At 36.9% G+C, this 25,907-nt stretch overlaps 1 protein-coding gene across 1 annotated transcript; it reads left to right on the top strand.

The window, feature by feature from the left end:
• The first annotated feature begins 254 nt into the window (after positions 1-254).
• pgm2l1 (phosphoglucomutase 2-like 1) lies at positions 255-24,333 on the top strand. Its single transcript, XM_056473763.1, has 14 exons — positions 255-654; positions 4,955-5,122; positions 5,621-5,727; positions 8,584-8,668; positions 8,798-8,881; positions 10,414-10,607; positions 13,139-13,328; positions 13,616-13,713; positions 13,843-14,023; positions 17,511-17,604; positions 17,772-17,901; positions 19,513-19,702; positions 19,786-19,919; positions 22,924-24,333. Exons 1-14 carry the CDS (start codon positions 553-555, stop codon positions 23,024-23,026), a joined length of 1,860 nt encoding a protein of 619 aa, XP_056329738.1. The 5' UTR covers positions 255-552; the 3' UTR covers positions 23,027-24,333.
• The last annotated feature ends 1,574 nt before the right edge of the window (positions 24,334-25,907 follow it).

Here is a 25,907-nt window from a genome sequence, read left to right on the forward strand (position 1 = left end):
CACACACCTCAGTTGTTCCTGCTGCTTCGCTAAATAGTTTAACTGTCACAGTAGTTCATTTATGACAGAATTCCACATCGACACTTTTACAGATACAGAAATATACCTGCACATGTGTGGTTTGTGACATGCGTTCATAACAGAACTGCATCCGATCATCAACAAACGCACTGGGCTAATTCACCAATGCTAACTCTCCCACCAGCTGCTCTCTCACCGAGGAAGTGCTGCTAGCTTAAAAGTGAACTGCTGCAGTGCACGTAGGGTTCTGTCATGTTCTAGCCAGAAGAAAAACAACAGCCCCAAAGGGACTCGGTCTGTGGACATTGATAAGCTGAATGTGTATGTGGTCTTGTTTTAAAACGCGTGTACTGCAGCGAGTTGACTTGATAGTTTGTAGCCTTCGTCAGATGTGACCTATTTGAATGTGATGATGTCACGCCGTTAATCTTTAATTTCCGAGCACGCTGTGCGCAATAACAGTCAGTCGCACCGGTTTGAAGCAGCTGGATTTGAAGTTTCCCCCCTCAGAAGTCTGGATCTGCCGCAGAAATGGGGTCTAACGGAGACCTCAACGCAAACTCACAGTGCTTCAGTGCTACTGGCGACCCGGTGCTGGACAAAGCGGTCAATCAGTGGATGACCTGGGATAAGGTGAGAATTCAGCTAATTTTAAACATCCATTTCTCACATTATGACTGGTGTGTGGACATGTTGCTAGATATTGCTATATTCAACAACTCCATTTTCAAAACCTTTTTAGGTGTTTAAAATGTTGTATTTTGTCTTTGTTGTCTCTAAAATGAGGCATTGTAAAGAGCAACATTTTAAGAACATCCAATGTCCCACTGCATTGCAGCGACTTCAGTCATTCAGATGTTGGGCTGTAATTGTACAATCATGGCATCACACCATAGTAATTTGATATGTACCTTGGTATTACTTTACATGACCCACAGTAGTACTCTGTAAAACCCAAAAAGTTAAGGTAACTCAAACCAAAATGCAACAAACCATTTAAGTTCAAAGACTAATCCTAATGAGTACTGTGATCTTAATCCATTTGAGTAAACAAAGCAATTTAAGCACTGTAAAACCCAATAAATGAAGAGAACTCAAACCGACTGAGTACTGTAAAACCTAACAAGTTAAGGCAACTCAAACCATTTGAGGAAACCGAACTAATCTATATGAGTACTGTGAACTTATTCCATTTAAGTTGAAGTAATGAGCTATTTAATTAACTCATTATCTTCTACACTGAGTCCAAACTCTTTTCAAAAGAGGAGAATTAACTTTCAATAAATTTTGAGTTAACTACACTCATTTCATTTGATAAATTTGACTATTGGGTTTTACAATGTAGGGAAGAATTGAGGTGAAGTTGGTGTTACATTCACACATTCAGACTTTCTCTTTAATAATATATTTTCAGAAAAGTCTATATATATTTTTGCACATTCTAAGGATCATATTAGCAGCCAATTCCTGTCAAAAGAACAACATCGTTCACAGTCAAATAAGTAATGCTAATGTTGTATTGAAGTCATACTTGCATCTGATTGTAGACCGAATATTCAAAGTGCCATGATAAACACTATTGGGACCATGTCACAAGCTGCCGTTGAATGAACCAACTTTATCTCAATTAGGGAAGAGCAGGGACAAAACTACCATTTAAAAAAATATTTACTTTTAAAAGATGAAGTTTTATACAGAAATATATACTTGCTGTGGTTACCAACTTACAAGTGTGGACTATCAATCAATATCTAGTGGCATATTATACAAATGTAGAGCGACTTCAAAATAATTACATTCTAATTAAATTCAAGTCGTACGTTGTTACTTTTGACGCTGTCTAGTGACAAAAGTAACCCATGAGTGGGTCAAAACTAGGACAACAATATTCTATATTTACTGTCATACTCTTGTTTATATGAAATAAACCAGACTATGACTTTTATATCTTAGCTGCAGACAAATGTTGTCCTTTTATCTTTGTAAAAAAATTATGTTTTTAAATTTCAGTTCTGTCAAATGCTTCGAAAGTAACTCAATACAAAATGTAATTGCTTAGATTTATTTCTTTATTTTTTATTATTGGTGATATGCATTAATTTGATAACATGGAAGGGGGGGGGGGGTCCATTTTCTCATTACATAAAAGGAAACCAGATGAATGTCTAATTTGATTTGATCTAATTTGATCCATATTGTTTGCAAATATTTCAGTAATGTAATTACAGCCTGTTTCTTTGTTTTCCTTTTTTACTTGAGTTGTTGACTTGGTTACGTCACTTAAATTTTTGTTCTTGTGCTCTAATTCGTTGCTGAATAACCAATCAGAGTGCTCTCTTCAGCTGACGCTGGTTCTACATGCAAATTTAGGCCTATGAGCTCCGACATTAACCCGATGAGAGGCGAGGTGAGGAGCCGTAACGCTGACACGGCAAAGCCAATGGCCGACTGACGGCTTGGTGGGTTTTGGCCCTAACACAAATATACAGCAATTGCATCATGAATAGATCAAAATCAAAAATGAAAGTTTGTTTTTACTTTACGCACATTTAGGCCGTCAAAATTAGATGGCTTTCTTTGTGTTCCGTCAAACTGAATGAGATAATTCTAGCTGAAATCATTGTCCTTGTTGACTCATAAAGTCAAATTAGGAGTGTATTTGGAAAAACAAACCAGCAACACAAAAATAGTTTTCAGAACTCACAGTGATGTACAAAAGTTTTATGATGCAAAACAAATGGTTTGAGCAAGTGACTGAACATTATGTTCAACATTACCTTCACCCTGAGGGTGTTCACGCCCAATAGAGAGGGAGGATGCATGGGGTAAATTATTTAATATTTTTTTGTATGCTGCAACATCAATACAATTGTCAGATGGTAGTCGTTCATTTGCACTTCCATTTTAATCCATCACCAAAGTTCACGGTTTAATCTAAAGTTTTAAAGTTCTACTGAAGCAAAATAAAAGAATCTTTGGATAAATTTCCCCTTTAAGCGATGATATCATATTTGATGTATTCATGCACACTTGGCAATAAAACTGATTCTGATTCTGAATGTATATTAACATTGTACTGTGGTATTCAAATGGTGATTCTTCTACACTGAAAAAGTGTTGCATGCAAAACTGTTGCAAACAATTTATTTGTGTTGAATTTAAACAAACAAATTAAATTGAGCAATGTTCAACTTAATTTGTTTGTTTAAATTCAGCCCAAATAAATTGTTTACAACCACTTAACGTAAAAAAAATTGAGTAAATCCAAGGAATCATCTTTGAATAATTTTTTTCAGTGTAGAAATGGCTTCTTTGTAGCATATGTCAAAAAACGTGTTGTCACATGTCCTGAAAATGTGGTAATACTCCATTTTATAGTGGTCTTTTTTTGCATTTGAAGAATTTGTACATTTAAAAAAGCCAATTTAGTGCTTTTCCCCAGATACGTCCAGAATTTGGACATGATTTTGTTATGTTAAAAGTACTTTTTGCAGCTCTTTTTCTTTGCGCAGGCACATTATATAGTCACACAGCATGTCTGGCTGACCTCCTCCTGCAAATGTCAAACTCCGCCAGCTCTGGATGACTTGTGCGTATAGAAGTACATTACAGAGCAACCAGCTGTCAGTCTGCAGTTGTAATAAAAAGCCATTAGCTCAGCGAAAATAGACTGAAAGTTGGACGTTTCCCTTTGTGTGGTATGCTGAAGTGGTATTTTTTACTGATTGTGTACTTTAAAATGTTCTGGGACATTCTTGTGTTAACATATTTGGGTGGCTCAGCTTGTTGGGATTAATCGGAAACCTGTTCTGTCTAGGCCACAGAGATAAGCTCTCTGCAGTGGAAAAAAGAAAGGAATTATTCATTTTCCACTATGACTGCTTAAAAAGATCTATGATTAGATGCATTACCGCTGAGTCGAAGACCCATTACTGCTGCTGGCATACTAAAGCAAATGCTGGAAAGAGTGTGTGTAGCTGTCCTCTTTTATTTCTGTTTCATAATATAGATTTTTTTTGATCTGATCAATAGCTTACCATTTGCTGTGGCCAGAGGTGTCCCTGGATTGTACTTATCCTTAAAATCCCTCCTAATAGAGCTTTAGAACTTTATTGTTATGTCTATTTGGCAGCATAGTGGCACAGTGGGTAGCACAATCGCCTCACGGCAAGTAGGTCGCTGGTTCGAACCCTGGCTGGGTCAGTTGGCATTTCTGTATGGAGTTTGAATGTTCTGCCCATGTTTGCGTGGGTTTCCTCCGGGTGCTTTGATCCTCGATTGGTCTCACGCAGTCAAGTGATGTGATTTCGCAGGTCAGAGTTCACCAAGCTTGAACTTGGCACTGCGGCAACCTGCGAAACTTGACGCATGACCCCGCGTTTCCGTTCTGACGCATTCGCGTGCGTATGAATGGAAGTCTATGGGAGGAAAAGCCAAGTGTGACAGCAGCTTTAGACACTTTTCTAAAATTCCAGCAACATTAAATTTTGATGGGCCAGGATTCAAAAAGATAATGATTCGCACTCAAGTATATGCTTCGTACTGTTTTTCTTTTTACATTCTTCGGGTGGTTTAAAGACACCAACGTTTCAGCACAAAGCCTTCATCAGTGTGTTTTGAATAATACGTTAACCTGGAAAACTTCTAACCCTCCATGTTTCAAAGTGTGGATGGGTGAATTGTTTCAAGTCATTCAGCTCGAGAGGATATGCAAATTAAAACCAAAATCTTAACACCAATTCCAAACGGCATGGCAACCTTTTCTGGATTTCCTCCCTCTGGAGGTGCACCTGCTTCAAAACCAACTGAATTTCAGTTGCACATACGCTGAGAACTGTTCGACAAAAGCTTTATTCATATGGATTCTTTTAATGATGTTTGTATGCTACTTTAGCTAAGAAAACATGGAAAACATTGCTTTTTGTCTTTTTAGAATCCTCTGACGCGGGAACAAATCGAGTCTCTGGTGCGAGAGGGCCATGTGGTGGAGCTCAGGCGGAGATTGTGCTCCAGGATGACGTTTGGAACCGCTGGATTAAGAGCCGCGATGGGAGCAGGGTTTGCCCGCATTAATGACCTGACTATCATTCAGTCCACACAGGTTGGTCCAGGTTTACACATTTGGCAGCTCACAGTTAGTCCTTTACAATGGAAAAATATAACAACGTGTGTGTAAAAATCCTGTTTACAACGAGAGTGAAGTAAAATTTAAATTCTTGATATTATAGACTATGGTATTATTCAAGCCAGCCAGAATAGATCCTGCTCCAAAGACCTTGAACATTTTAACTGACAGACAACACAACTGCAGCACATTGTTATATAAAACATCTGTTGACATTGACGCCATACTATTATAGTTTTCAATATTATAATGTGATAAACAGTAAAGTGGCATCTTCCTCAAACAGCCATTTAAACCAATGATATTAAAGTGGCAAGCTGCACAGTTATCTGAAATACTTCTACTGGACACACAATGACCCAAAGACTTGTTTGTGTCCTGATTGTTGATGTTATTAGACTGGAACTAGGCCATATGTGGTGCATTCTGTTTTTCTAATGATGATAAGTCTGTCTGTCTTCGTTGTTATTGTAGGGATTGTACAAATACTTGGCTAAATGTTTCCCCGACCTGAAAACGAGAGGGCTGGTGATTGGTTATGACACTCGTGCCCAAGCAAGCAGTGGCTGCACCAGTGAACGGTAATGTCTTGTAGACTTCATGCAAATACATAGTGTTCATATGCTGATGTATTTCATACCTACATCAACAAAATGACTTCATTGTTTAAATATTTTCATAGGCAAATATTGTATCTATAGATATGGACATGTGTTTGTTTGCAATGTTGAGCAAGTTACTTCAAAAAAGTTTGAGGATGTTATTGTTAAAATATATTTGTATAACAAAAATGAAAAATAATTCTTTACATTATCAGTGGAAAAGTTATTAAATTACAATAACTAACTAGTTATTTTGTAACTAATTACATTTTGTTGCAGAAACATTTAATGCCAAACTAAGATTTTGAAATCGGTATGTTTTCCATGAGGATCATAATATTTTTGGATTTTTCATAATTTTGTTTCATCAACAGAACTGAACATGAGACGATCTAGCAGCAAACTGTAAAATCACACGCTGAATGCACTAGCAAAACAGCTTTTTTTGTGGAACAAGGGCTCAAATAAAAGAAAACACTCTCGCTTCCTGCATTAAACAATAGCGCTGCATTCAGGCACATGCTGTCCATTCATCACCGCATTCTTCATGCACTGAAAGCACATTCTAGAAGAGAAATTGAGTTAGAGGTTACTGTCAGTGTTTCACACACCAATTCTGCATCAAATACTGTAAACTGTGTATTTTATTATAACATTGAGTCATTGACGTAGGGCTGGGTGATGTGACCTAAAATCAAAACCTCAATAAATTGAATACCTTACCTCAATATTGATTATTTTTTAGTAATTATTCTATTTTCAATGTAATTATTAATTTATTATTTTTTCCTTAATTTATTGTGTTATAATTTGGACTGTAACTATACTCCACTATTAAAGGTCATTTAATTTATTTTATTATTTTTTATTTATTTATTTTTTTTTTTTAAAGATTTATTTTTGGCCTTTTGGCCTTTTTTAAGCGGATAGGTTTTTCAATGAAAGACCATGTTTCTATTTCTTTTGATGTTAAAACACATCACAGGTAATATATGGAATACTTCAAACTAAAATCAATGTTTGAAATTGAAGTCGTCATCTGATAAAAGGTCAGATTTCAGTTTTATTGTAAGTACTGCAAAACATTTTTTGATTTAAATAAAGAAATAAACTAAAAGAAATTTATATTTCATAGTCAAAAGTGAAAATTAACCCTCATCTGTAGCAAGCAAAACTAAAGGTTTAACAAAACAGTAAATTAAATATTAACTATTCATGATATGAAATTAACTATTCATGATATGACTTAGTTATGTATTGTGTCGACCCCTTATAACTTAACAAATAAGCTGAAGGAAAGTGAGTGAGTGATGCTTGACAGGTTATAGTCCAGTAAAAAATAAAAGAATCATCACTACTAATTATCTGTCAGGCTACTGAATATAAATTAGATTATCTGCTTTCGCTCAAACTGATTTGCTGAAGTGACATGAGCATAGCGTGGGCCTTTGAATCGCTCTGCTCCTGCCCAATACCAAATAAACCAACAACAAAGAATCTGATTTATCTGGCGTATGAGAGGCTTGCCTTCTCTTTTAATACATGTTTTTTTTTTGGTCAGGTTGTTGTTCATATGAACAATATGACATTCTGACACCAAATGCGCATTTTCAAAGGAGAATAACTGACTATGTTTTTCAGATAAACAAGTACAGCGCTCTGTAGGGATAATTTACACACTAAAATCCATCAGCTCTGCATTAATAAGTACACCCCCTCTTGAAAATTAATGTTTAATTAATTTCTCAGTGAATATAGCCAAGAATTTTTTTTGCATTTAAACAAAAACACTTATTTAAACCGTATATCCATTAAAGGGCACATAGTTGACCTCTTTTTTATGATTTAATATTAATATTCTGGTTCTTCTGAGTGTGCCAGTTTAGGTTCAGTTTAAAACACAATTCAGATTGTTTTATTATAATGTGTTAAAAAGTGTCATGTTGGGGGCGTGTCCACAGCTCGCTGATTTAGGGTTGTGTTGCTTCACATGTAAATTAGTTTCGGCTTCCTGCCAACGTAACAAGGGGGCGGGGCCATGAGCTCACCCACCACGCATTTTTGAATTCTACACATAGGTTTCTGCAGCGGTCCGCGGCGCCCAGCCGTCGACTTGAGTGTACCCTGATAGAAACCGATGTTTAGAATTGTAAAACGCATGCTAGTTAAGATCACAGGGAGCTTCTGGGATCGCGAGAAATGCAAACGGCTGAAGTATAAGGTAGACTCAATGAGAAGTACACATGTTTGCAAACCTACCTAAAGATACAACCAATAATCCCGATTAGAGCGATAATGTGGAGAATATTGATCTTGTGTTGAGCCCAATGAGCCTTGCATCTAAAAATAGAGCTAGCGTGTTCCTTTAGTGATATCGCTTCGACTCACGCTGAAAATGGCGGACGTGAATCAACAAACTGAGGATATGATGACGCGCCTGTCAATCAATATTGGTGGGCGGGGGGACCGCTCTCCTACGTAAAGTTGCGGTCGGTCTGAAAACCGCTCCAATTGGTCCACCGTTTTTTATGGTGTTAAATTGAAAAAAAAGCACTGGGTGTGTTTATATCACCCCAATATGACGGTCTATACACCATACATGCGCATATGTCTGTCCTAACAGCTTGAAAAGGAGATTTTTTACCATAGGTGCCCTTTAAAAATCTTTGAAGTTATTGGCAAATAAGTTTACCTGTTTGTTAAAATTGTATTTAATATTATTTTATTTAAATGTTGTTTATAATAATGTTATTTTAAGTCTTTACAGAACACTACATTTGTTTAAAACAAGTTTAAATAACACCTCTTTTTTGTTTGTTTTCGGTTTATCTGCAGACTTGCAAAGTTGACTGCCGCTGTTATGCTTTGTAAAGATGTTCGTGTCTTTCTGTTCTCTACATATGTGCCCACCCCATTTGTGGTAAGAAAATGCTATTGATTTATCATTCAAGTTACAGTAGTGGAACTAAAGCACCCTTTTCAATTTGTATGTGAGAAGAATGATAACTTCTTATAATTTCGTCTTTACACCCCCCCCCCCCCCATCTAGCCGTATGCTGTTATGAAGTACGGAGCTGCAGCTGGAGTCATGATCACTGCTTCTCATAACAGAAAAGAGGACAATGGATACAAGGTGAGCTGTCTGCTGCATTACAGTTAGAATGTAACATTGCCTAAACAACTTCAAGGTTTTGCAGGAGACGACAGAAGAGTTGCTTAACTTTAAAAACATACAAATTGTTATCATGTGCTGTCATATCATGCATCACAATGACATGGATGAGAGAGTTTTGGTGGAGGAACTGGACTGGCCTGCACAGAGTCCTGAGCTCAACCTGATTGAACACCTTTGTGAGGAATTTGAGTGTGTGAACAGGCCTTCTCGTCAAATATTATGCTGATGTCATAGATGTAGAAGATTGGTCAAAATCTGTAGAATCATGTTTTCTGCAGGTTTATTTTATGTAACATACACAAAGCCAAGCCATCATGTGATTATTATATTGCCAATAAATTTACCACAGTCTGTGATCAAATATATCTCAGATATAGATATAGAAAATATATCACAAGCGGATATAGTCCATGTACGTGTAAGCAGGAAAAAATCTTATGCATTCCGATTTACTCAAATCAGATTCAGGCCTTGTTTGTATGTGGAAATTTATCCGAGATGAATCAGATCTGTGTCCTCGTGTCAGCAGGTAGATCGTTTTTCGCCTGTGAATGTGAGTTGTGCATCATTAAAAACCATTGAGATTGACAGGCGGATTGGTGCAGCTGCAGGAATAATGCGGTCTATTTACCAGTCCGTTGTGGTGAAGAAGGAGCTGAGCCGAAAGGCAAAACTCTCAATTTACCGGTCAATCTACGTTCCTACTCTCACATATGGTCACGAGCTTTGGATCATGACTGAAAGGATAAGATCTCGAAGACAAGCGGCCGCACCCTTATTGATAGAGCTCTGTCACCCAGGAGGAGCTCGAAGTAGAGCCGCTGCTCCTCCACATCGAAAGAAGCCAGCTGAGGCGGCTCGGGCATCTGTTTCGGATGCCTCCTGGACGCCTACGTAGGGAGATGTTCCAGGCATGTCCCACTGGGAGTAGGCCTCGGGGAAGACCCAGGACACTCTGGAAGACCCAGGACACTCCTTCACTCTGGACTGTCTCTTGGCTGGCCTGGGAACGCCTCGGGATCCCCCCGGAGAAGCTGGAGGAAGTGTCTGGGGAGAGGGAAGTCTGGGGTTCTCCCTAAGACTGCTGGGACCCTAAGACCCTGCGATCCGGCCCCAGAAATGTGGTTGGAAATCAATGAATGAATGAATAATTGCATTTATGATAAAAAAAAGCTTTGTTATGGATGAAATGGGTGTGAAATTGGCACTTATGTGACTTTTTGTAAATGGAATATAGTTTGAGAGAGACATTTTTGAGTATTTTACAGTACTGTAAAATACAAGCCTTCACAAAGAAAACCAAGAAAGGGTTTCGCTATTTTGGTGAATTATTATTTTTTATGGTAAGGTCGACCTCTTCAGTGAATGGCTTGGCACTTTCAGGTAACATTTGTTTACACGCACCCTCAAGTAGGCTTTGTATAAACTTCAGAAGTGTGATTTGTAAGATGTTTAAATAATCTAGCTCAAGCTTGTGGATTTTTTTTCAGGTTTATTGGCACAATGGCGCACAGATCGCTTCACCGCATGATAAGGAGATCTTGTATTGCATTGAAGAGAGTGCTGAACCCTGGGCTGAGTCCTGGAATGAGGACCTAGTTGAGAGCAGCCTGTTAAAGAGAGACCCACTGGAGGACGTCTGCCACTGGTACATGGAAGAGCTAAACACTCTCTGCTTCCACAGGTGCAGTCTCTCACCTGTACTGTAAAAAAAGAGTGTGTTTAAACTTTACATTCCTACAAATTAAGGTACTAGGAAGAGCAATTTCAGCAATGCCGTATATAAACATTTTAGATTGTTTTCAGAGCATGACAGTTTTTTGTTGCTAAATGACATTGATTGTTATATGTAGTTATATCATACAGTCCCTTTTTCTGGCAAGTTTTTTTTTTTAAAGTGTACATTTTTAGCTTCTTAATTTTATTTCTATAATTTAATTTGATCATTTTCTATTATTTTTATTTAAATAATTTCTAAAATAAAATGTCAATATGGTGTGATTTGTTTGTAAATATTTCATATTTAATTGTCAACATTGTATTAAGTATTTCCATTTATTTATTAATTCCATTTCCAAATACATTACAATAGTTTTTTTTAGATCACTGCAAAAATGTTTTTGCGTTTTTAATTTACTTGCTCATTTACACATTAACAAATTGCTTTAAGAATTTGACTCAATTATTTATTAATTTTACAAAATATTCAAATGTTTTTAATTAAACAGTCAATAGAAAACCATTATCAATTGAGAACAAGAATTAAGGAGCAGCAAATTCAGCATGCTAAACACTGTTTTTGTTTCTTTCTTGTAAATATGTTCAATAATAATAATAAAGAAAAGCTGCTATTATATAATACATTCACCAGCCACTTATTAGGTACACCTTACTAGTACCGGGTTGGACCCCATTTGGCCTTCAGAACTGCCTTAATAATTGTGACATAGATTCAACAAGGTACTAGAAATATTCCTCAGAGATTTTGGTCCATATTGACATGATAATTGATATGATAATTGATGACATGATAATGATGATTGTGCGTGAAAATCCCAGTAGATCAGCAGTTTCTGAAATACTCAGAGCAGCCCGTCTGGCTCCAACCACCATGCCACATTCAAAGCCTCTGAAATCAGCTTTCTTCCCCATTCTGATGCTCAGTTTGATCTGCAGCAGATCGTCTTGACCATGTCTACATGCCTAAATGCATTGAGCTGCTGCCATGTGATTGGCTGATTAGAAATTTGTGTTAACGAGCATTTGGACAGGTGTACCTAATAAAGTGGCCAGTGAGTGTATCTTAATTTATAAATGATCTTAAATTTTTATTATGGTAAATATTTTTTAGTTTAAACATTCTTTGTTATTTTGCTTTTATACTGATTAATAACAATATGAAATCAGAATAATGTTTAATTTAAGTCTTTGTTATAGAGCTATTACATATAGGAGTGTGTTGAATATTGTTGAAATTTGATTGATTTTTCTCTAGTACATATGGCGATATTCAGTATAATTGTAACAGATGATGCGAATAGCTCTATTTGAAAAGAATGAATAATTTCAGGACAATTTTGGATGATAACAGGATGATTTCGTGGTGCAGCGCCTCAGCACAAAATGTAAAGCAAAGAAACAAATAAAATAAATGCGTTGTTGTTTTTCTGGGAGTCTTACAGTATTTAGGCACACAAATTGAAAAATGTAATGTAAAATAAATACTTGTTTACTCCCAGGGTGGTTCATATCGAAGTTAATATTTAGTAACATCTAATTTTTACGAGATGGGTCATTAGCTCAACACTTAACCCCCAACCTGGAGAACCAGGACATACACGCATACATTACAGACTATTCAACTTACTCAATTCACCTCTAGCGCATGTCTTCAGACTGTGGGGGAAACCGGAGCCCCTAGAGGAAACCCACATGATCAAGGGGAGAACATGCTAACTCTGCACAGAAATGCCAACTGACCCAGCCAGGGCATGAACCAGCGACCTTCTTGCTGTGAGGCGACAGCACTACCCACTGCTCCACTGTGCCGCCTAATGTAAAATAAATAACATTGTATAATCTTCATTGCATATATACTTACTCCCAGGGCTGTTTATATCAAAGTTTATATTTAGTCGCACCATGTTGGTGTTTCCTAACATCAAATTTTTATGCAGTGGGTAGTTAGCCCAACGCTCAACCTCCAGTCTGTTGGACCAGGACATACACACATACACTACGGACTATTTAGCTTTCCCAATTCACCTATAGCGCATGTCTTTGGACTTGTGAGGGAAACTGGGACACCTGAAGGAAACCCACATGAACACAGGGAGAACATGCAAACTCTGCACAGAAGCGCTACCCACTATGCCACCGTGCCACCCCTGCATATTTACTTCGCATAAATACAATTAATGTTTCTTAAAGTTAGTAAAATTTAAATTTCCTGTGCCTGAATACTTTAAAATGGCTCGAAATGTGCGCAGTCACATGCAAATGAAACAATTCTTCGATAACTGTATGTTTAAACTTCGCAATTACTCCACGATCATGTGTGTTTTTAACAACTACTCAACTGTAATCCTGATTTGACATTGCAGATCCTGCGATGTGACTATTGCGGATGTGCCATTGTGGTATCAATGCTGAAAACTCCTTACCTTAACGAACAACACATCTTCATCGTCGTCGTCTTGTTCTTTCTGATTGCAGAGAACTTAACGCAAAGTCTCCTCTGAAGTTTGTCCATTCTTCATTCCATGGTGTGGGTCACAACTATGTCCAGAGAGCCTTTCAGCAGTTTGGTTTCCTGCCGCCAATTCCTGTTCCAGAGCAGAAAGATCCAGATCCAGATTTTTCCACAGTCAGCTGTCCTAACCCAGAGGAAGGAGAGTCAGTCTTAGTAAGATTTGTTTTCTTAGTTAAATAATACCAAATATATGAAAAAATGTAATTAATTACTATTAAAAGCACTCTAACTTCATACTTTATCTACCCTTATTAAGACCATGGTCAGATTGCCTGATTAGTGCTATATTTAATCCTTCTGTTTTGAGTACTATTTTGAACAATAAAGGCTTTCCATACTGTCAGGTGCCAAAACTACCCAAATTGTGACCGTTTGGTAATTGCACAGTGTAGGAAATTGTAGTAATTTGACATTTTTGTCTTGCCCTGATTGTGTTTTAGGAGCTTTCTCTTCAGTTGGCTGAAAGAGAGGAAGCCCGTATTGTTGTGGCCACAGACCCTGATGCAGATCGCTTGGCTGTTGCAGAGCAGAATGAGAAGTAGGTGATCCTGTGCTTAATAATGCCCCTAGCAGTAAAATGCAGCCGTGTCAGTTCCACTTAGCTGTAATTGTTCTGAACTCTTGAGTTAAGTGGCTTATAAGTAGTGTCCTGTGTTTTTATGGCCAGTCGTGGATGGAAAGTGTTCACGGGGAATGAGTTAGCAGCATTGCTTGGCTGGTGGATGTTGTTCAACTGGAAGGAAGCACACCCTGACCCAGCAGACACTGAGAGAGTATATATGCTGGCCACCACTGTCTCATCCAAAATACTCAAGGCCTTTGCACGCATAGAAGGCTTCCATTATGAGGTTTGTCAAGTTGATGTAATTAATAAAGTTGTGAATATTTTGCTATGATCTTCAGGCCAAGACGCAATAAGCCAATGGCTGACCTTTGGGGTTCATTGGTCAACTTCATCTGGCTAGTTGGTTTGATGTTGTTCCACACTTTGCCTCTTGTCAGGTTAACGCTGGAGCTCGGCCTGATTCAGCATGTAGAATCGGTGCCGGGCCATTGACTAAAGAGAACTCTCTGACTGATTATTCAGCAACAAATTAGAGCATGAGTGTAACATGGTGAAGTGGCATAGCATGTAATAAATTCAAGTCAAGAAGGAACACAAGAGGCTGTAATTTCACTACGGTTTTCAAATATTTGGAAATGATATGAATTTGTTTGAATATCAGACATCTTTGCAGGACTGGTGAGTGACAATTACTGTGATAATGGTGCCAAACAATGCTTTGTTGACGCTGTTTGCACGTTGGAAGTTCCAGTTTCCCGTTCTGAACTAGTAAACGGACTACTGATCCCCGCTGTGCAGAATGACACGTCCCCAAACGCAGGTGCAGAATGCATACCCTTAAATCAATTGGCTGCCATCCGTTTGGTGTGTTCACGCTCAGCTTTTTGTTCCAGACGTGAGCCGACGCAAGGTGACAACACCGTTGGGTGTCATCTGTGCTAGTTGTTTGGCATCAACTTGGTGTGTACCAGCCCTTGAAGCACCTTGTCAGCATCTAACTGACATCAAAGAACTACGGTTGCATGGTTTACCGGTACTTATGGTAGTATCATGATACTATGGCTTCAAAATACTGGCGGTGCCACTGTAATTTCTAAACGGTAGTATCGTCATTAACGGTTTCTCGACCATACGTAATGTTGCATTTTGAAAAGTCACTAAAATGCTCAAACGTTTGTGCAACAATAGACCTTTTATTTGAGTAGTCTGTGGAGCTCTATAAGGCTGCAATACTGTGTTGAATTCACGCCTTTTATGGTAACCTAATGCACGTTTTCTGACGCTTTAGTTCGAACGCACATCTAAACCAGTTCATTTCTGTTCCTGTCAATATGATTTAGTAGCTACAATAACTGCAACAATCTGTTAAAAAGAAAACGACAACGATAGATGAAAAAACCCAAAGGAGCTACAGGAAACATTTAAACTATTTTTTTTACTAAGTTTTTGTGGAAAAAATGTGTTTTTTGTGACGCATTTCATTCGGTATAATTTGTATCTTTAATGTGTTTTTTGTTGGTCAGTTATCTACAAAATAAACTAAAAGAACTAATGCATTATGGGTGAAGTGATGTGCAAATACTTTTTCAATAATAAGGGAATTATGAATTAAATTCAAGTAGGCCTATTATTACATAAAATATAGTATTTTTGACCATTTTCTTTATTTCATAGATTTGAGTTATGAATTAAAGTATCGCAATAGTACTTGGTATCATGATACTTCAGCTGGTATAGTATTGTAATGTGAATTAATGTATCGCAACAACCCTAGAAAGAACTAGTGTCAACAAAAACCAACTGTGCTGTGACCTTGTGTCAGCTCGATCCTCCCTGGGATTAAAAAAAAAACTGTGTGTGAGCACATCAAGTGGACAACAGACGACTAGAACAGATTTTCTGCACCTGCGTTAAAGCATGTACCTTTTCATACCTGCAGGTGGCAGTAGTCTGTATTGTCATTCCAAAAAGGGAAAAATGAAAAATCTAGTGCTGTACACTTACAAACTGTAAACAAAGCAGTGTTTATGTACCATTTACAATCACTACAGAGGCATTCGCTCATACAAATATGTCTGATAATCTTTATCGAATATTTAGTCGACTTGTTTGTTTGGTTTCATCTCTTCAGTGCTTGTCCTCATGCCCTGAATTATAGCTGAACACCACAGTGTTCCCACTCTTTTTGAAAGTACTTAAAAACAAACATGGGTCATTGAAAATGCTTAAATTAAATTTAAAATAAATTTTGTTAATGGTTTTAATTCAACAATTGTCTAAAACGGATCAAAACAAAACAAGAAATTCTTAAAATAAAAATCCAAAATTTTAATCTTACACGATTACGAATAAAACAATGACACAGACAAATAGTGCGCATTTTATCAATACTTTCGAAACCGCTTTTGAATATTACCAGTTTTTAATCCAACAAATTTTATGACCATTCTTTGAACATACATTTTTGGAAAAATACTCTGACATTTTATCATAAATATTAAGTGTAAGTGAAATGTTAAATACAGTAAGGACTTTGATGGCGCTACCTACGCTGCGGTATGAATTGCAAAGGTGCTTGGTTAAATTAATGGTGCTTTAAAAAGTCCTTGAATCTAATGTCTATGAAAGCGAATCCTGTGAACAGTCAACCAAAGGACTGCATTTGCACTTGTGTATAATTTTCACAAGATTTGAGAGATAGATATAAGTGGGCGAGTTATATTGCAGGCACAGGCGGGAATTGAACACTCAAGTTGCGGGAGCAGGTGATACTGGTTAGAAATTGAGCACAAGCTGTTGTTCAGGCCATAAAAATGTCCCACACCGGGCTCTAAATGAGAGCGCTCTCTGACCGATTTCCCCAGAGGTGCTGAGGCCGATTCTACATTTTGAATTGGGCGAACTCCTATGAAACATGAGCATGACGTGAGATGATGTGTGGAGCATGTCAAACAAACTAGCCTGATTGACGCCCACCGACAGCCCAATGTTGCTTTATGGCTGAATGACGGCTTAGTGTGTATTGGCAATTAAAGGATTAGTTTAATCAACATGAAAATTCAGTCATTAATTACCTTCATATAGTTCCAAAACAATCACTTATTTTCATATCACAAGTTAAAATATTTTAGATGAAATCAGAGTCCTCCTTCTTCCTCCATAGACAGCAGCAGCAGCTCCGAGGTGTTCAGAAAATAAATAAACGTGACCTCAGTGTGATCATATGAAGCTCCAAGAAGACTTTTGTGTGCCAAAAAACATAAATACGACTCTGTTCATCTATAGCTTCTCTTTCTCGTCAGGTCTTCAGGCTTTGCGTTTACAATGGGCAGTATGACATATTGCCATTAGAGTCAGCGGTGCAAAATGCTGAAGTTAACGAACACCTTAATTTGATGTAGGAGACATAGGCGAATGGAGTGTTTTTGTAGCTTTTGGTGCCCAAAATCAGTGATTGAGCTTTGTACGATTACAGTTGAACCACCTAAGTCAGAATATTTTGACATTGTTTTTGGTTCTTGGACTTTCCGAGACCAGTGCTGTCAACTGAGGATGAGGGATTTCATCTAAAATATCTTAATTTGTGTCCTGAAGACGAACGTATGTCTCAGGGGATTGAAATGACATGAGGGTGAGTAATTAATTCACAAATTGTCATTGTTGGGTGAAATATTTTGGTTTGATCCTTTAATAGTTTAACTTATTTGTAAACTTTGCTATTTTTACTTCATTTCACTTTTTACTTTGTTATTTTTACTCCTTTATCCTAGGAAACATTGCCTGGCTTTAAATGGATTGGAAACAGAATCCATGAACTAAAAAAAGCCGGAAAGGAAGTGATTTTTTCCTTTGAAGAATCCATTGGTAAGCACATGGCATCTACAGAGACACACGATGACTGAGCAGTTGTTTATTCTGTAAATTAGGGAGATCGGTTCAGATTGTTTTTAGTTTGGGAACGTGTTGTCATTTTCTCATCGTCAAGTCATTTCAGAGCAATAATATTTTGTCTCATTTTATTTTGATGTCAGGGTTTTTGTGCGGGAACATGGTTCTTGATAAGGATGGAGTCAGTACAGCAGCTGTTGTGGCTGAAATGGCTGCTTATCTACACACCCAAAACCTTTCCTTGAACCAGCAACTATGTAACATCTACGAAATGTGAGTATCTCTTATTTGTTATAAGGTCAGTTCATACCCATAAAGACAACTGTCGCCATCTATTCCCTTTCATGTATTTCCAAACCCATAAGAAATGTCTTTAAAGGGCACCTATGGTGAAAGATCTACGTTTGGACAGACATGTGTGTAGGTATAGTGTATAGACCATCATATTGGGGTGAAATAAACACACTCAGTCCTTTTTTTTTCAATTTAACAACACAAAAGCGGTGGACCAATTGGAGCGGTTTTCAGACCGACTGCAACTTGATGTAGGAGTGCGGTCCCCCCGCCCACCGACTTGATTGACAGCTGTGTATTAACATGTCCCGGTAGTCACGTGTATAATCATATCAACAAGACAGGACGTGCGCAAAGCAACCGGGAATAAAAGGTCTGTTCAGTTTGTTAGGATCATCATTCATCACCAAACGTGATCAAGAGTGAGTTTTACAAGATTAACATGTTTTAAAACAGAGCACGTGTGTGATGAACTACAGCGATTTACTTCATCAGCACCGCCGCGTGTCAGAACAATAATAAAAGATGCTTCACTCCCGGTTTGTGGAGGTTAAATCAGGTTTATTTTGTACATTAACATAACAGATATTCATACAGCAGTGGAGATTAACCTGTATCCTGTCACATATGCGCGGAAAAAGAGTGCAACGCTAAACGAGTGCGTTTTCTGTGTGTGCGCGCGTATCTGCGCTGTGAATGTGTGTATCTGTGTGTGCGCATGTGTGACTCCTCGTTGCAAATCCACAACAAATGCATCAAATGCTCATTGGTAAAATTCTTACTGTAGTATTTCTCGCTACGTGAGATCTGCTTCCTTTATGTCTGTCTGTTGTCTGAATCTGCCGAGGGAGGAGATTAAAGCACGTAGAAACGGTGGGCGGGGAGGACTAGCCTACAACAAAACTGCCACCTGATTAAAAAAGGCATAAAAAAGAAACTTATAAAAGGTCTAGTAAATAATCTGATGGGTGTTTTGAGCTGAAACGTTACAGACACATTCTGGAGACACAAAAGACTCATAATAAATCTGAAAAAAGGGCTGACCTAGGTGCTCTTTAAGCTATTGTTTTCAAATATGAGAAATTTCTGTCCTAAAAAGAGATGCAAACACATATTCATTAATCATCCAGGTCTTCTGGACAGACTTTACATGATTATCAGATTTATTTTAGGCCTTTTTTCCCCCCATGTTGACTAGCAAACAATGAGTAGCCTCACATTTGACTGCTAATCAGTGTTTATATATAAATAACAATCTAAATATCACAGAAATATCAGTCAATTTCCATTTGATGCATTTTTTTAGACTCTTTATGAATGTTTTGAAGTGTTTGACCTGCAGAATTTCAATGGAGGGAGAAAAAATTAGCATATTACATTAAAAATATATAATTTATTAGTTTTCTGTAGACAGTAACAAGTAAATGATAAAGTTTTTATTTTGTTGTGAACTCACCGTCCATGTACTTTTACTTTGTTTAACTGTCAAAGTCTATGAAGAGAAATATGAAGTAATTTAGTATTATACTCTACCGTTGCTTTCCAATTGAACTCTGATCGTCTATGTTGTTTGATCTCTTTATGTTGTAGATATGGGTATCACATTTCCCGAACGTCCTATGTCCTCTGCAATGACCCACCAACTATTCATAGAATTTTCAGCCGTCTACGCAACTTTGGAGGCCAGAGTGTGTATCCAACGTCATGCGGCGATTACTGCATCACACACATCCGAGATGTGACCACTGGTTATGACAGCAGTCAGCCTGACAAGAAATGTGTACGTGAGAGCATCTCGGCTCATTTACAAACAGCTTGGACTGTTTCAGACTGTAACAAGTTTTCTTTTAATGTCTTCTTTAGGTTCTTCCATTGTCAAAAAGTAGCCAAATGGTCACCTTCACATTTCAGAATGGCATTGTTGCCACACTTAGGACCAGTGGAACCGAGCCAAAGATCAAGTATTACACAGAATTCTGCACATCTCCAGGAAAACGGTGTGTATTTTCCATTCGAGGTTTTCAGTATTACCTTTTAACCTTTGAGATTTAATATTTGTCTTTATGTTTGATGATTTGGTTCACGTGATTTATGTTTTGGGCTTCAGAATTTCCATTCTGAAATGAGCATCGGTGCTTATTACAATGCATTGTGTGACATTTTAGGGAGCAAACATTTCAGGTCACTTGAACTTGCTGATTTAAGATGGCCCTTAAAATGGCTGATCCCTGATCAGTGCCTTAACTACAAAACAAGGGAGCTTATTTGTTTGAATAAAAAAGGTATGATTAAAGACCAAATGTATTTTGAACACCCATAGTCAATTTGACATCTACAGCTTTGTAATTGCAATTAAAGTGCAAGTAAAGTGTTGCCTTTGGGTCCGTTTCATTAAACCTCATTCTAAAATTAAGATTACAGCTGCTTCTGATAAAGTCAAGTATTGCCTTTTTGTTTTGTTTTTTCTGACACTTATGATAGTAGGGCTCTGCGATTAATCAAAATCGAATCGCAATTTGAAACGTTGCGATTAGTGAATTGCAAGAGGCTGCGATATGAAAAATATATGCATTATTTAAGTTCCCTCGCCCAGAGCAAATGCGTGACTGCCATCTGTCTGTGACAGTCTTACTAGCCAATTGAGTGAGCACACGTTCGTTCACACACCCACTTTCGTAGGTTTTCCTGCCAAATCAGAATTGTGGAATTGAACTATGCGGAATGCCCACAATTTAAAAAAAAAGAAAACAAACAGGAAAACTCAGACAAGTGTGATACTGGCATCTGCTGCTTCAGAAGCATTAACAGATGGATTAATATCAGAGAAAAACAGCATGTTGGTAATATGGGAATATTTTGGTTTCGAAGTCACAGATACCGAACAAAAACATTTTTAAGAGCTGTCACAGAATTGATGCCACGGCTTACACATTATTGAGCTGAAGCTTGACTACAAAATTAAATCTCAAATCAAATCAAATCGCAATATCTGTCAAAAAAACACAATTCGATATTTTCCCCAAATCGCACAGCCCCAGTTTATAGTTTGTCATCTAATGCATTTTCATTCATCCATATATACAGTTATAGTCACAATAATTAGCCCTCCAGTGAATTGTTTTTCTTTTTCAAATATTTCCCAAGTAATGTTTAACAGAGTAATAAACGTTTTACAGTATGTCTTAAAATAATTTAACAAAAGTTTTGAGGTCATTAATATTAGCCCCCTTAAGCAATATTTTTTCGATTGTCTACAGAACAAACCATCGTTTTACAATGACTTGCCTAATTACCCTAACTTACCCAATTAACCCTTAAATTGCACTTTAAACTGAATACTAGCATCTTGAAAGAACTAATAAAATATTACTGTCATCATGGCAAAGATTAAAGAAATCTGTTATTAGAAATTAGTTTTTAATATTTGAATTCTGATGTGTAGTAGTAGTAGTAGTAGTAGTAGTAGTAGTTGTAGTAGTTGTAGTAGTCGTTGTCTGTGTAGTAGTATCAGAAGCAGTAGACGTTGTTGATGTAGATGTTGTAGTAGCAGTCATTCCTGTAGTAGTATCAGTAGTAGATGTAGTAGTAGTATCAGTGGTAGTAGTCGTTGTAATAGGTTCAGTAGTAGTACACATTGTAGGAGTAGTAGTGGTTGTGGCTGTAGTAGCAGTAGTAATAGTTGTAGCATTAGAAACTCTCTGTAGTAGTAGTTGGTGTAGTACTTGGAATTTATTTGTATTATTAATATTTTTATTATTGTAGTGGTTGTTGTTAATGATTATTACTGTTGTCCTTTCTTGCTTGTTTACTGTCATTATTACTATCATTATATCACTAGCATTATTGTCACTCCTTATATATGTTACTTGCTTCATTTAGAGACTGTTATTGTTCCTTTTGTACTGTATGTACTCTGACCTGTTTACCAAGTTACCTTTACATGCCCACACACACACAAACGCACGCACCTTGACGCGTACTTGATTGTATTGTTGTTGTTTTTTGTATTTTTGTTATGGTTTCATTTTCTTTGTATTTGCATTCTCAAATTGTGTACCTTTTGTATATTCTAATGATATATATATATATATATATATATATATATATATATATATATATATATATATATATATATATATATATATATATATATATATATATAAAAAGAAATTAGTTTTTAAAGCTTATGTTCAGAAAAATTTGATTAATTTTTTTCCGTTAAACAGAAATTGAGAGAGAAAATGTAAAGGAAGGCTAATAAATCGAACAGTACTGTATGTGTGTGTGCTTTAAAGACTACTGGATGAAAACCAATTTTGACCAAAGCAATTTTCTGTTTTCTAGAAAGTTCATGTTTATTCCTATAGCACTTTTACAATGTAAATTGTGTCAAAGCAGCGTTACATAGAAGTTCTAGTAAATTGAAACTGTGTCAGTCCAGTTTTACATGATTGAGTTTAAACTTCACTGCTGAAAGTCCAAACACTTAAGAACAAATCCATCGAAGGCGCAGCTCTCCATGTCCAAAACCAAGCAAGCCGGTGGCGACAAACAAACCTCACCAATTGATGAAAGTGAAAGAAAAAATCCAGGCTCAGTTGGGCACAACCATTTCTCCCTTGGCCAAACTTCTTGTGCGGAGCTGCATTCTAGGCGCCGGAGGCTGGAGAACGTTTGGACGTCCAATCGTAGAGAAGCTGCAGATGTGTGTATCTCACTGGCGAGTGTTCAAGCTGGCCCATGGGATCAATGTGGAGACTCCTCTGTCACTGGGGTCTTTCAGGAATTTTATGCGTCTCATGCTCTCCACTCCTCCATGGCCACTACAGCATCTGCTCAGGAAACCGCCTGGTCCAGGATTATGGAGACCTCCGGATAAGGAAAAACAGACTAACATAAGCATAGATGCCATTCAAATTCTAATGTCTTTTTGGGAAAATCTGTAGTATAAAATGAACTCTTATTAATAGATTTGACCATCTTATTTTCATGTTTCTGCAGTGATATGTCTAGCCTGGAGGAGGAGTTAAGAAAAGTTGCAGCTGCCCTGGTTGAAGAGTTTCTTGAACCGGACAAGAACAATCTCCTTGGCAGATCAGTATAGCTTTATTCTTCATGGGCAACTCCAGTAAAAACCTGTCCCAAAGACCTGTCAGTGAACCGTCCTGTGAATGTTGTTTTAGCACTGTGAAATTAGAATCACGATCAACTCATGGCTCTCAAAACGAAATGAAAACATGGCTGATTATTCGTTCGGTGGATTATATATGGCAAAAAATATTGCCGTGATCTTTTTCTTTGATTTTTATTCATATTATTTATTCATCACAGTGAAATAAGTTCCCCTCAGCCAGGAAAATCTACGATGTTTTTATTTAAGTTCAGTCCCGGGTGCTGCATTATAACTATTCATTCTGTTGTATTAGGCCCACCCGCTGTCCTGCTTTCAAGATCACTCATTTGTAGATATTATTTTAACCCATTGTCTGTTTGTTTTTCTCAGATGTTTTGCTGAGAGCTACTGCTGCTAAATTTTTAAGCTCTGTGAGCATGTATGCGTGTTGTGCTCTCTGTGTCCATATTCTAAAAAAAAAAAGACTAATATGTTTTGCTTGTATTCTTTAGGTAGTGTGTTATATGCATTGATAATCAGGAGTCAAGAAGGACAGCATCCTGTTGCTCCCTTTAAGTTTAGCTGGCTTTGATATGCTGGATATGCACAGGGTAAGTTAATGAATGGAAGAGAGAATGGGCGTTTTGTTTTTGAAGCTTCTGATTTTGGCTGTACATAGTTTAATAGGCATATTTGAATTATATACACGGCTTTCAAGCTTCAGTAAATTGGTAAGTGGCATTCAGGCCAAGCAATGCATTTCACTCTACTGATAAATAAAGACTAGAAGGATTTTGATCCTAAAACAAGAACTTATGAGACAAAAGAGAGGCTCGTCAAACTGTTTGAAAAGAAGCTAGTTATTTTGGCAGGTTCTTCACTAACCTATGTATAAGATAAAAATTAAGTTTATCCTTGTCATTGGCTTAATAATGACTTTGTGCCATTTAATAACCTTCTTGCTATTTTATTGTGGCACTGAGTGCATTTCAAACATCCTCAGTGCATTGTTGATTCAAGATTCATTCAATGAAATGAAATGTGCAGTATATTATTGTTTTGTAAGAGTAATAAATTGGCATCTTACCCTTTCACTGGTCGAAAGGCTCAAATACAGTGTACCTGATTTTTGAGGTAGTTATGAGAAAGCCAAAGAAAGAGAGATTTTGTAGAGTGTAACATACCAATTTCGTTTTTGCCTTGTTTCAAGTACAATATTTATTTGCAGTGCAACTGTGACATTCCTTATATGTATATTATATGTACATCCCTCTACAAATAAATTGCTGTATTAGTAACTTGTTATTCTTTGTCTGCAGAAATGTATCATTTGGCTTGTGGGACTTGTTATGCGCCTTTTTAAAAGATGTAAAATAGGTCTCTGATGTCCCTGTCTGATGTGTTTTGATTCAAAATATGCCATTTTGGTGACTGTCGCTTTAAATTCAAATGAGATTGTGCTCTTTTCAAAAGAGGGCGGAGCTACAAAAACATGTGCGTCAGATTCAAAGCATTATTAAAGTCATGTTAAAAATGAAAAGTATTTCAGAAAATCAATATGTTGGACAAACTTTAGAGCAAAGGTAAGAAATGTTGAACAAACTATAGGCTAATTTGTACAGCATTTATTAATTAAAGTACTAACAACAAACAACTGTATTAACATTAACAAAGATGAATACATGTAAAGTGTTTCCTGTATTTCTTCTCATAACAAAAATTCTGCAAATATCCCCACCTTAAGGGTAAAGTGGTCTTTTCAATTGTCCTGTTCAAATAGCAAAGTTAAAACAGTATGGCCAACTGCTGTTTCAAATATGAAGTTGGGATGTACTTTCAAGCAGGATTGGTCATTTCTTAATATCCTGATTTCTTTATCCTTGCCATGATGACAGTACGTAATATTTTACTAGATATTTTTCAAGATACTAGTAATTGGTTTAAAGTGACATTTAATTTAAATGTAAAAATATTGGTTAAGGGGGCTAATAATATTGACCTTAAAATGGTTTAGCAGAAATAAAACAATTAAGACTCTCACAGGAGGGCCAATCATTTTGACTTGAATATGAATTAGTATTGTGCTTAATTATTTATATATATATATATATATATATATATATATATATATATATATATATATATATATATATATATATATATATATATATATATATATAAAAATTATATATATATATATAAAAATTATATGCTGTCGCCTCACAGCAAGAAGGTTGTTGGTTTGAGCATGAGCTGGGTCAGTTGATGTTTCTGTGTGGAGTTTGTATGGTCTCTCTGTGTTTGTGTGAGTTTCCTCCAGGTGCTCCGGTTTCCCCCACAGTCCAAAGACATGCGGTACAGGTGAATTGGGTAGGCTAAATTGTTCGTAGTGTATGAGTGTGTATGGATGTTTTCCAGAGATGGGTTGCAGCTGGAAGGGCATCCGCTGCGTAAAACATGCTGGATAAGATGGCGGTTCATTCCGCTGTGGTGACCCCAGATTAATAAAGGGACTAAGCCGAAAAGAAAATGAATTGAGTATATATAGACACACATACAGTTGAAGTTACAAGTATTAGCCCTCCTGAATGATTAGCCCCTGTATATTTTTACCCAATTTCTATTTAACGGAAAGAAGAGACCTCAGTATAAATCACTTTCTCATATATTAGCATGCATATGTGTATTTTTATATACATAATAAATATACACGGTACACACACATGCGCACATTAAAACACTTGTTTCAGATCATCAAACTAATTTAAATATTAGTCAAAGATAGCACACGTAAACACATCATGTTGTTTTGAAATCGAGGTTTTTTATTTATTAAAAATACAAGATAAAATGCTCATTGTGGGAAGAGCGT

The sequence above is a fragment of the Danio aesculapii genome, chromosome 15 (assembly GCF_903798145.1).
Source record: "Danio aesculapii chromosome 15, fDanAes4.1, whole genome shotgun sequence".
Classification (NCBI taxonomy): domain Eukaryota; kingdom Metazoa; phylum Chordata; class Actinopteri; order Cypriniformes; family Danionidae; genus Danio; species Danio aesculapii.